At 52.4% G+C, this 12,865-nt stretch overlaps 1 protein-coding gene across 1 annotated transcript; it reads right to left on the reverse strand.

Moving 5' to 3' along the window:
* Positions 1 to 1,245: 1,245 nt before the first annotated feature.
* TRARG1 (trafficking regulator of GLUT4 (SLC2A4) 1) lies at positions 1,246 to 11,456 on the reverse strand. The gene is made up of 3 exons (XM_063304174.1): positions 11,052 to 11,456; positions 3,118 to 3,247; positions 1,246 to 1,554 (listed from the first exon to the last, which is right to left on the reverse strand). The coding sequence occupies exons 1-3, from the start codon at positions 11,445 to 11,447 to the stop codon at positions 1,535 to 1,537; spliced, it is 546 nt and encodes a 181-aa protein (XP_063160244.1). The 5' UTR covers positions 11,448 to 11,456; the 3' UTR covers positions 1,246 to 1,534.
* Between the last annotated feature and the right edge of the window lie 1,409 nt (positions 11,457 to 12,865).

Raw genomic sequence — 12,865 nt, forward strand, 5'->3', positions numbered from 1 at the left:
GATGTTGACCATGCAGTGGCCATCCTTGGAGCTAACATTAGGAGGATGTGAGAATCTAGAAAACAGCGCACCAAAGATGGGCAGCCCAAATTATCAAACTTTACGGGGAACCCTTGGTTTAACCAGGAAAATGCCTTGGGATTTCTTCAAAGCTACACAGCTGGTAGGTAAACTATAGCTGTGTGAAGCCACAATTACTTGCCCCAGGTTGAGATAAATTAGATTTACAAGTATAATAATTGGTCTCTAAAGGGGTGTTCTGCTCAGGGAATTTGATCCTCAAACAACAATCAAACATGTATACATGGTGAAACTTTAAACAGAGCTGTTTTGCTAATATTGTAAAGGACTCTGTTGCAGCTTAGTTCTCAATGTAGTTTTTTCCCGCTAAAATAGAAAAGAAGTCGGCCGGACTACCATTAGTATCTCTTTGCTTTTTCAGGATGAATAATAAATTTCCCAGGTCCACATTTCTGGGATGGTTTTAGGTTTGGATTTCACAAAGTAGGCCAGATCGACAACAGCCTGGCATAATGTACTGTGGAAACACCTATAGGGGTGTTGCAAAAAGATACATACACAGGTTCTCCGCTTCCCCATCAAACCCACACCTGCCAGTTTGGCAAGCTTTTGTGTAAATAATTCTGGGTGCAGTTGTCTGAAACTCCAGGTGGATCCCCAAAGGAGGAAGGGTGAACCTATACGGGCAAAACTTGCTAACTCCGAGGGCATGGGAAGCAGAGGGACACAGGTACCTCAAGGCTGATCAAGGACAATAACCAGCCCAAATGCAAAATGCAAAACAGCCCTTTTCTTTCAGCCTCGCTGGGGAAGGGAAGAGAGTCCCCCAATGCTCTGATCTGCATCCCACGGGCATCTTTTCCAGTAATAGGCATGCAGAACCCACCTGAGGGGACTTGGAAGACAGGACAAATTCCCAGGAATAATGCCCTGCCCCCAAGGGTTTCCCTACAGGCGTGCAAATGGTTGGATTTTGTTGCTTTTCATCCAAAGTACAACATTCCCAAAGGGGATTTCCATCCTCCGTGGAGTCTCCGGGGGAAGGGAGGGGGGAGAACGGGGTCTGTCCTGCATGCTTCGAAGGACCCCCAACTCCCAGATGGTTCTTCGCCCTCCTCCTCCCAGCAAGAAGAGGGCCAGTTGCAAAAACATTGCACAGTACAAAACCCCACATTATGTCCCGCACTACAGAAAGAGCATCAGAAGGGGCCCACTTCACCCCAATGGCCTCCCTCCCTTCCGTGGGGCAATCCTCATCTTTGGGGGAGGCACACAAGGAGGCAGCATGTTCCCGCGGTGGGCAGGAGAAGACCTCCCTGCCTTGACGGCTCAGTGCCCTCCAGAAATGCGACCATGGTGCTCCAGAAGTCCACCGGAGGATGCAAGAGCGCCCCGTGCGCCAGCTCTCCTGCTGAAAAAGTCACTTCGGACACCACCACCACCACGCAGACATACGGAGTGGTTTCCTGGGCAGGTGAAAGCTCACATCTGGTTTTGCAGACCTTGATCCATGCTAGTTTCGCTTGAAGACACCTGGGGAAGAAGGGGAGCCGGGGGTCAGTCGGTCAGAGAAAAATCCGCTCAAGCCGTTGTATGGTGCAGTCCCCCCGAGAAAGGTGGCAGGGCTGGTTCTTGCCCTGTTTGAGGCTGCAAGGTCTCAGGGATGGCTGTTTCATGCGTTCGCTTCCCCGTTGCTCCGTGAGGTGGACTACAAGCCCCATGATCCTCAGCCAGCACCACTAATAGCCTAATATAGTTGGAGTCCAGACAGTTAACCTCAAATGATATCTTCCTTGGGTTTCAAGAGACACCCGAAGACAACATCAACAATTCTGGGCAGCTGAAAGGAGGGGACCTTGTCATTCATGAATCTAGGCTTGAATTAGTGTCAGTCCTGGGCAGATAACTAGGATCCCCGAGTGTATGACTGGGAGGGATATTAAGGTTCAGCTAGCTCAGTGTTTCTCAATCTCAGAGCCTTTAAGATGAGTGGACTTCAACTCCCAGAATTCCCCAGCCAGCATTGCTGGAGTCCCAAACCACGGTGACCCACAAACTCCTCCACCTCATTTTAGCCTAGCTTGGTTTACTGGGTCAACCCAGCCACCGTTCCAGTGTCCCACAGACCCCTTCCTCCAGGGACATGGGAAGTAACTGGACCCTTCACCAAATACCTGTTTTTTCTGGGTCTCTGTCCAGAAAACATTTTGTGTAGTTCTTTCTTGTCCTCATTTAGAGGTTATTGAATCAGTTAAAAAAAAATGTTTTTAGAGGATTCTTGTGAAAAGGACCCTGATTTTCATTCTGGGGAAAAGGGGCTCCTTGGCTGAATCCAGCACCCTTGTCAAATACTCTCCCACTATACTCTTTCATATAAAGGTTTCCAATGAAGGATGTGCAACTGTCAGCCTTCCCAGGTAGGCCAGACAGGAAACACGACCAGGTGGCCTTATTCTACTTTATTGTAAAGCTACAGTGACAGAATCTTGCAGGTCTGAAAGTACAATTCTCCCGCCGTCTCCTTTACAGCCCAAGAAACCAGGGAGGGTCCCTTCTGAGCCTCTTTTTCCACCTGTTATGCAGCTGCGGGCTCTGCCCTCTCTTATCTGACCATTCCCTGGGCAGCATCTCTTCCCCGTCTCCCAAGGCCTTTCCCGCATACCATGACATCATCCTCCCCTTCAGACTCATCACCCCCATCTCCTTTACAGCCTGAGAAACCGGGGATGGTCCCTTCTGAGCCTCTTTCTCCTCCCATTAGGCAGCTTCTGGCTATGCCCCCTCTTATCTGACCATTCCCTAGGCAGCACTTCTTCCCCTCATCTCCCAAGGTCATTCCCACATGCCATTACATCAACATGAAGGAGCCAGGAGTGGAATGTCCAATTTCTCCTTCTGATCACCCCCATCCAGACATTCCAGCAGGTTGGGCAATTTCCGAGGTATGGTTCCAAAACCCATGTGCCACCAGCTCATGGAAAAGAGGTGCACCAAAACACTACCCTCCCATCTATCAGTGATTGAAAGGAAGCTGGCCACAAAAGCTCAGCCAAACCACCCAAGCGAGGCCTGCCTGTGGGCCCCACATCACTTTACCTGCAATGTTTAGTGCACAGATGACGATGATGACCGAGCCCAGCACAATGGACAGGATACTGAGGAACCTGGCCACACGCCCCAGACGCCGGGCTCCGTCCACGTCCCCTTGCAGATTGCTGTTCCTCGACTGGTGGAAGGAGAAAAGAGTAAAAATGGACAGTTTGGTAAAGGAAGAACATTTGGGTCAGCCTTGAGACACGAAGCATACCCAGGAATGTTAGCTCTGTCTTTATTGTAAGGTCACATTAACAGAATCTCGCAAGTTTGGAAGAACCTATCTCTCCCCCCTCGCCTTTACAGCCCGAGAAACCAGGGAGGGTCCCTTCTGAGCCTCTTTCTCCACCCATTATGCAGCTGCGGGCTCTGCCCTCTCTTATCTGACCGTTCCCTTGGCAGCATCCCTTCACCCCCAAATCTGTCTGATCTACCTGGGAAGGCTGACATCAATATTGCAAGTCTGGAAGTACATCTCTCCCCTGGTCCCCTTTACAGCCGGAGAAACGAGGGAGGGTCCCTTCTGAGCCTCTTGCCATTCCCATTGTCCAGCTGCGGGGTATGCCCTCTCTTATCTGACTGTTCCCAGGCAGTGCCTCTTGGCCCCATCTCCCAAGGTCTTTCCCACACAGCATTAATCCATCGTCTTTATAGCCCAAGAAACTAGGGAGGGACCTTCTGAGACGTTTGCCACGCCCTCATTCCTGCTGTGGGCTCAGCGGCCTCTTATCCGACTGTTATCTGTGGCTCTTCCTCCTGTCTCCCATGGTCATTCCCACAGACCATTACAATTTGTGATCTGTTCATGCAAATGTGTCTTTATCCCATGGACATTCTATGCCTCTTCTTTTTGCACATGTATACCTGTTCACCACTTGAAGACAGACCATGCTCAAAAAGGGCAGGGCGATCCCTAACGCTGAAATTCCACTCCCAACTGAAGTCAAAATCCCAGCCCCATGCATTTGTAGGACACTGTCCAATCAAACTGTCCCATCTCCTGTAGGCCATGCCCGGCCAAAAGACCTTCGAGATGTCTTCCCAGCCCCCAGCACAAATGGATTCCCCATCCCCTCCTCCCTGGACCTTTCTGCTGGACATGGCAGGAACCAGAGCAGGGGTGCTCTTCCTGGGAGCTATAAAGGCCAAGCCCACTGGGCTGTGTTTAAACTGGGAAGAGCAGAGTCTGGGCCATAAGACTCCAGGATGACTTTCACTCAGTCCAACCGCCCTTGTGGGGCTGTTATGCAAGGAGGGGGAGGGGGGAGGAAGAAGAAGAGGAGGGGGGGGGGAGAAATCAAAGATAGTACCAATTGCCTTGGGTGCAATTCCAAAACATCTGGAGCACCACTTGGACACCATCAGCACTGACAAAATCACCATAGGTCAATTGCAAAAGGCAGCTTTGCTTGGAACAGCTGACGTCCTGCGACAAAACCTTTAACGTCATTAAACAACACATCTGCCTATCCCAGGTCCTTGGGAAGGACTCGATAGGTGGACAAAAATGCCAAATCCAGTCTAAACATCTGGCTGACCGTGCGACCAACCATAATAATAACCACCACCACCACCACCTGGGAAGGCTAATGAGAATCCCAGATGCTGATGCTGCTCTGGACTTTTAGCAAGCTGGACCACTTCTAAACGATCTAAACCCTTCCCATCGCGTGTGGGGTCTGCCCAGAGCATCCTGTGTTTTGATCTTCCTTTACTGCCCTTCGCTGGGGTTTAAAAATTATTATTACACATTTAATCCCCCAGATTGCCTCGACTACCCACCATCGCTTAGGTGGCTCCGTTTGTTCCTTCTCTGCCAGCCAAATATCTGCGGACTCTTCCTTCATAAAATCTCCCCCCCCACCCAAAAAGGAATTCCTTCTCTAATGCATTGACTGAACCGGTGTGGCCTCCATCTTGACTTTTTTGACCATACTCTGCAGATACCCTGATATGGTAGGAACCCCGGTATCATCTTAGCCTGTTGTGGGAATCAGGCCACCACCTTAAGCCAGAATATGACTTACTTCTGCCGGCTCTTTGTTAATCCAGAGTTAGGATTCATGTCTTATGTGTCTCAGCTTTCTTGTTATTTGTTTGTTTGTTTGTTTTTTATGCTTTGCTTGGGTGGATTTGAGTTTTCTTCTGTAAACAAGGACATTGCCGGGTCTGAAACACACCTCCCAAAACTACCACGGATACCTAGGGCTTCCCAGCCGCCATCACACTGGACAGCCCATCTTTTCATTAGTTTGGCCAGGGAAGGGGGGGGAACTTGGGCAGGATTTTATAGGCCGAAAGAGGTACCTGTAACGATCCACATGCTCAAACAGTCACTCAAGGACAGTTCTGAGACTTGGGTTCTAGTAACTGTTTAATGAAGCAAAGTGTCTGGTACAAAGCAAAGTTGTGAATGGCTTCTTTCCCGTGTGGTCTACAATTTAAAATTCACATTCTCTACTTTCCCTCGCTTCTACCCATCAAAGCATGTACTCCCCCATTTGCCACCAGATGGCCCGGATGGTACTTGGCCGGATGGCCTTGGGCAATAAATGCCTAGCCTAAACAGATGAATTCAAATGAATTCACACTCCAAAGTAACACCTCCTCCCTTCTGGTGCCACTCTGCCATTGACACGGGTTCAATGAAAAATGGATGTGAGTCTGATCAGGATGTTCTGAGGACATTGTGATCCGGGAGTATGACGGTACCTTACTCCCCCTTCCAAAATCTCGGCCAAATTATGCTGCTTTGGGGAAACTTTAGCCCCAAATGGGTACCATAGCTTTGGGTCCCACCCCGCATTGCCCCTTAACCTCTCTCTACCCCCTTAAAATGGGCCAAACATCTGACCATGTTTATTCCCGTGATTGGATATTGTCAGCCACAATCTTGCCAAAATAAATCAATAACAACTCTTAATGCGCAGGAACATTGCCCCACCCTACCACATGAGGAATTGCTGGGTAGAGGTACTTAATGCAAGAGCTGTGTTCAGACATCATCATAAGCCAGGATCATGGTTTGTTGCAAGAAGGAACAACATTAAACTTTTTACTTGCTTCGCTAAAGTGATTCCAGCTTAGCCGAACGGTCCCCAGTCTGCGGTGTGGGATCTGTTGTGGTGGGGGGGCCGCAAGGCAGGCCCGCAAATAATATGTTTTTAAATTACCAAAAAACTCAGACCATCCGGGCAGTTTTCCTTCAAACGTCATGAGATTTTGGCATTCCTGCCAAAAGAATGGCGGGAAGTTTTGTGATATGCAAAGGTCTTAATGACACTTTGGCCCTTTAGTAGTTTTTCATTAATTAGTCCACTGCTGAGTAATTGATTAATCGATCAGTACTATCTCTAGTTAACTTTTATTTAACTTGGAGATGCATCTAAGGCAAGGCATGTGGAACAAAGTCACCCACGCATTAAGGAAAAGGAACACCTTTTTAGAACAACTGTGAACATCTGTACTGGGTCTAAGTGCCCCCGATCCAATATCCAGTTCCCTAAGATCTTCAGAACAGCTTGAGCTGTTCATCCAGCCTGGTATTTTGGGTCACCCGGTGGACATCCAGTTGGATCCCGGAAACTCCCAAGCGACAACAGAAGGGGACACACCTCTTTCACTGCCATCCACCCAACAACAATCATTGGCCAACCAGGCACTCCCCTCCACCAGGAGCCCTGCAAGCAGGACCCAAGGCCAAGGGTCACTGCCGTGCCTATGGTACACTGCTCTGAACATGGAGGTTCTACTTCGGCAAATGACAGATAAACAATCCTCATAAACAATTAATATTCAGGGAAACCTGCCAGATTTTAGATCATAATTGGCCTAACCCTGACCAGCCTGTGTGTTATGGCCAACAGCTATAAAGGATTGTTTGCCTACAGAAATATAATCTGGTAGAAAAAAATATAAACAAAATATATGCAGACAGGGAACCTTCCAAAATTCCAAATGAGGCTTCAGAATGAACTTATTGAAGAGGTTGACCACTACGTCTACCTGGGACGGCTAGTCAAAATGAGCAACGATCAAAGAGGAGAACTGGTCAGAAGAAAGCGAGCTGGATGGGCTAGATACAACTCCATCTGGGAAGTCTTAGGGAATGAGAAGGTTGACGGAAAACTGTGTGTAATCTTTTCAGTTTGACTGTCTTATTGGCAGTGCTATATGGAAGCAAAACCTGGCCTCTAACAAAGGCAGAAGAGGAAGAGCTTTCAAGAGCAGCAAGGGCCATGGAAGATCCCCGCTGAAGGCTTCTCTCCGCGACCACGTCCCAAGCATCCAGATTAGAACACGAAGTGGAACAAATGACGTCATCGTCGAATATCGAAAACGGACACTACGCCGGGCAGGACACGTCGCGCGCATGCTGGATGGCCGCTGGACAACAGCAGTTGCCGAATGGTATCCAAGAGAAGGAAAAAGACCCATCGGCCGGCCACCAAAGAGATGGGAAGATCCAACAGTCAAGGACTTTGGCTGAACCTGGAGAAGAAAAGCCAGGATTCGAGACGAATGGAAAGCGAGTTGCGACCAGCAGGACTCTGGCCGGCGACAGTCTGGTCAATTGAGGTGATCAAGAAAAAAATGATATAAAGGTTCTTGCTGATATAAGGATCCTGATCCTCCTCCTCCTCCTCCTCTTCCTTCTTCATGGACAAAGAGCTAACCATGGAGGATCTCCATGGCATCTTTCTTGAACCCATTCTGTTTTCCCTAAACTTACTTCCTTCCTTCCTTCCTTCCTTCCTTCCTTCTTTTCTTCTATTTATATTCTTCTCGGAATCGCTGCAGGAGTCGCTGTAGCAGTTCATCCCCTCTGCTGGATCTGTGCTCCATGAACCCTGGGTAACCCAGCCCACGTGGCCAAGGGATGAGAACCGGGTTATGTTGACTGAAAAAACCGCAGTTCGGTCAACCCTCTTGTGTGAACATGGCCCAGGAATCTTGCAGTAATTTTATCCCGTTAATCAGATATTTGCTGCATCTCAAGCTACAAGGAAGACCTTTTCTTCTTCTTGGTGCAAAAGACAAACAGGGCTAGATGTCAACGAGGTTTCATAGGAGAGCTGGGTTGGTCCATGATAGCCAAAAATCAGGAGGAATCTGGTAGCCCCTTTTCCGGCTAACACAATTATTAAGTCCATGCCTGGCAAAAAAGGACACCTCTTAATAAACTGTGTTAGTCAGAAAAGTACTACCCAAGTCCTTCTGATCCTTGCAAAGCTATTAGGACCCTTGTTAAGCTGGACAAAATATAATAACAAAATAATAACAAATTATAAATTGAATCTTGCATCAGCCTAGCCTCACTAGGCATCTGATGGAGGGAGCCGCAGCTCACGAAATCTGATGCTTCTCATTCAAACTTACTAGTTGAACAAGGTGCCACCAGACTCTGATTTTTTGCTAAGGAGGTGTGAACAGAGGTCCAGATTATACGAGTGTCATTAACAGCAGTTGAAGAATGAGCATTAGCGATATTAGATATTAGTGTTAGGGCCATTACCATTTGAACTTGCTTTATGTTTAAAGAATTGCTATTATATTTTTATTCACAAACATTTCAATGCATTGCCAGCAGCTTTGGCAGAGTGTTTCCTTGAAAGGTGGCAAGGAATCGTGATAAATAAATAAATACAACGCCATTCGGGAATCTTATGATCAATGGCAGGGTAGAAATCCATTAACGAAGTTATTTTTTTGCATTCTCAGCCACATCTCCATCTCCTCTCTCTCTCACACACACACCCACACACACACAACCCTTCTGCTCCCCCCAATTATTCCAGAATAACATCTGCCACTTGGGTTGTCCATTCTGAATGTGTCACGCAAAAGATTGTCATTTTTGCCTCTGAAAGTGGCCTGAACAGGTGGGGAGAGCTGGGGGTGACCACCAGGGCTGCCAGGGTCGGTGGTGGTGGTGGGATCTGGCCTTTCTATGCCCCTCCCCACCCCGCATGATCTGTGTTTGCACTGGGGGAGGCAGAGAAGGGGGAGGTTACAATGCTGGCAAACCAAAGCTGTTGCAGATCTCTGGGGGGAATTTGGCACAGGTACTCTAAGTCCCCCTGAATACAGGAGGCCCACTCTCCAGTGGACTAGCTGAAAGAGCAACTTGCTCCGTGAAATCTCTGGGGCTTCCTTCCACAGAGATATTATCTGGCCCTGTAGAAGGCAAGGCTACATTCAAATTTCTGGAGTGGGCAGGGCAGTGAAGGCACATTGATGGAACTCAGAATTACTTGAGCTCAATTAAATTAGGAATGGAATCCAGACAGGGGGAAAAAAAGGCAAGGTGTTTTGGGGCCATGGGAACCGGCTGCTACCAAGCGTGACTAGGCCATTGGTCCCCACATCTCACCCAAAGTCCTTTAGACCTGTCTTGGCGAGGAGACTGCCCCTGTTGAAACAGACCGGGGCTTTCTCCGACCATGGGGTGGGTTGTGCAACATCTTTAGCGCATCATGCACATCCAAGGAGGCACGATGAAGGCTGCCTAATTTACAGAATCATAAGAGTAGGAATGTACCCAGAGGTCATCTAGCCCAGCCCCTGCTCAGCACAGGATCTGCTAAAGCATTTCAGACAGATGGCTATCCTGCCTCTGTTTGAATTCCTCCAGGGAAGGAGGACAGGCCACTTCGCGAGGCAGCCTGTTCCACGGTGATGGAATCCCTCCTAATATCTAACCTAAACCTACTTCAACCTGCTGGTTCTGGTCCTGCCCCACCCCAGGTGACAGAGAACAACCCCCCCCCCCTTTTCTGTATGACAAATGGGGTTGCATCTGAGTCCTACCTGCAGTCTATTTTCAGATTTGCAAAACAAAGCAAAGCAAACAGATTGAGTGTACTGTATAGCGGATGGTTCTCTTTCTTGATAAAAGCACTCTGCACATGCCCAGAAATACACCTGAGGATTTCAACAGTCCAGCATAACAGCTTCATTCACACAACAGGTTTAACCCGATTAGTGAATTAACCCGTGTTTCAGGTTCATACAAGATGCGGAAGGGCAAACGAAAGAAATAGGCTGGATTTGCACAACAGGATAAGCCCCCCAAAGCAAATTATGGTTAGCCAAGCATGGTTTGCTAGATCGCTCACTGACCTGGTTAAATCTGCTGCACAAGAAGCTCTGGAGCTGAGCTGCCTTCATTCTAAGAGCGATTTTCTAATCCTGCCCTCGCTAAGAGATTCCTGGCTGTGCAGGTTTTGTGGGGAGCCCCTCCGCCCCCCCCCCCCCGCAAAGCACCGCTGGGGGAGATCTGGAGCAAAGTCATCTGCCTGGCAGCCTTCTAAGTGATTTTTTTTTTTTGGGAAAATCGCAAAATGGGCAAAAATGGTAATTGCCTATGACGTTATTCTAAACGAATCGATGGAAAAGGCATCCAATTTCCCCAAACTAAAACCCGACCTCTTTTTCCTTCGCCCTGCGGAGCAAACGGCGGCTCCGACTGGGAAGAAGGTTTGACGTTTTAAAGGGACGTCTGGCTCTGGACAGGCTCGCGCTCCCAACCCCGCATCGCGGCCCCTCGGACCGCCCCGGGCTCCCCCCCGTGCAAGCCGGCTAAGAGCCGTCCCGGAATCCGATTCCGACGAGCGCTACGCCGGGAAAAGTTTGCGGTCCTCCCGCCGTCAGCCGCCCCGCGCAGGCTTAGCTGGAGGAGGGTCGCTTCTGCCTCCCCCGCCCGATGTCTCCGCCGCTCCTCGCGGGCCCTCCGGCCCCTCCTGACCCGCGACTCAACGCCGCGCCTGGGGGCGGCCCGGGGGGGCGGAGAGGGCGCCCCCCGCTCCAAGCCGGGCTGCCCACCGCGCCCCGTCCCCGCTGCCCGCCCCCTCCCGCCCCCTCCCGCCCGGGCCGGGGAAGAGCGGCGGCGGCGGCGGCGGCGGCGGGGACGGGGCGGGCGCGCCGCCCGCGCTTACCATGATGGAGAAGACCAGGGCCAGGATGTTGACGGGCCAGATGGGGCAGAAGCAGGAGCAGATGGCCAGCGGCAGGTAGTCCGGCGAGCGCCCGGCCTCGTGCAGGTTGGAGGTGGTGGCGGTGGACGAGGCGCGCCCCAGGCTGAGCCGCGACGGGGAGAGCGACGTGGTCTCCAGCGGCCCCTCCGAGCCGGCTCGGTAGAGCAGGCCGTGGCCGTTGCGCTCCGCCGCCGCCGCCGCCGCCGCCCCGACGGCCGCCGCCCCGTCCTCGCCCGCGCAGGGCTTGGCGGGCGACGGGCCGCCCCGCAGCAGCAGCTCCGTCTCCTGCGAGGCGGCGGGCGGCGGCGGGGAGCCCGCCAGCGCCTTCTCCAGCTGCCCGTCCGCGTTGAGGGCCATGGTGCCGCCGCCGCCGCCGCCGCCCAGCCTAGGCGCCCATCGCCCGGCAGGCGCGGCGCCCCGCCGACCCGCCCGCCGCCGCCGCCGCGCCTAGCCGGGCCGCGCTGCGCTGCCTCCCGACCCTCGCCCGCCGCGCTCCGCTTGCCGGCCCGGCGCTCTGTGGCGACTGGGCGGGCGTCCCCGGTCCGCCTGTCCGAGGGGCCGCCCAGGCCGGCGCTGAGCTCACGGGCGCGGGGGGGGGGGAGGGGGAGGAGGAGTCCGCCCTGCCGCCGCCGCCGCCGCCGCCGCCGGCTCACTGCCCGCTCGCTGCAGGGCGCTGGCGGGGCCGGGCCTGGAGGGCGCGGGCGAGCGGAAGCCGTCGGGCCGGGCGGGGCGGAGGCCGCAAGCGAGCGCCCCTTCCCGCAGCCCGCCTTGCGCGCGGGGCTGCCCGCGCGCTCGCTCTCGGCGCAGGGCCCCTTCCCGGAGGGGCCCCGGTCCCCCCGGAAGAGCCTCAACCGAAGTTTAATCCGTACTGGAAACCAGGCGACGGATGCATTTTCATTCGAAGTAGCAAAGCTTCCCTGGTCCTCGGGGGGCGGAGAGAGGGGGTTCGGGGCCCCCCCTCCCGGTTAGGGGCTTCGGGAGGCGAGGCACAAAAGGGGACGGGGCGGGCAGAAGTCGGGGCCGTCGGTCTGGATCCTGCGTCCGGCTCCGGACGGCCGGTCACAAAGGAGAGTGACCACCTGGCTGGAGGGAGGTTCCGAGGGGGTGAAGGGTGGGGAAACCCCGACGTGTGAGCCATGGTGGAAGAATCAGGGGGGTTGGATGTGAAAAAAGGGACAGGGAGCTTATTCTGTGACGCCCCAGGGGGCAGGCCCAGAACCAGGGTGTGAATCTAGGAGGAAGGGGGTTCGTCAGTGGAACAGGCTGCCACATGAAATGGTGACTTCCATAACAGAGCTTTCCAAACAGGCTGGAGAGCCATCTGTCAGAGAGGCTCTAGAAGAGGATCCTGCGCTGAGCAGGGGGTTGGACTAGATGACCTCTACATCCTTTTCCAACTCCATGACTCTAAGGCCGGGGGAGGGAGAAGTGTTCTGTGAATATTCTGCCCCCAGCCCTCTCTGGTGCTTTTATGAGGAGGAGGATGGCCTCAGACCCCTCCATGGAGAGGTAGACCTCTAAAGCAGTGTTCCTTAACTTTGGCAGCTTCAAGCTGGGTGGACTTCAACTCCCAGAATTCCCCAGCCAGCATGGCTGGCTGGGGAATTCTGGGAGTTGAAGTCCACCCAGCTTGAAGCTGCCAAGCTTGAAAAACTCTGCTCTAAAGCATGATTCTGGGTGTTAAATGATCAAAGATTAACCCAATGGGTTCAAATATCTTCCGAGAGTTATTTTGGAAGCGGGGGCAGGGGGGTGGGCTCTCCTGATACTCCTGG

This window comes from Candoia aspera, chromosome 1 (genome assembly GCF_035149785.1).
Source record: "Candoia aspera isolate rCanAsp1 chromosome 1, rCanAsp1.hap2, whole genome shotgun sequence".
Classification (NCBI taxonomy): Eukaryota; Metazoa; Chordata; class Lepidosauria; order Squamata; family Boidae; genus Candoia; species Candoia aspera.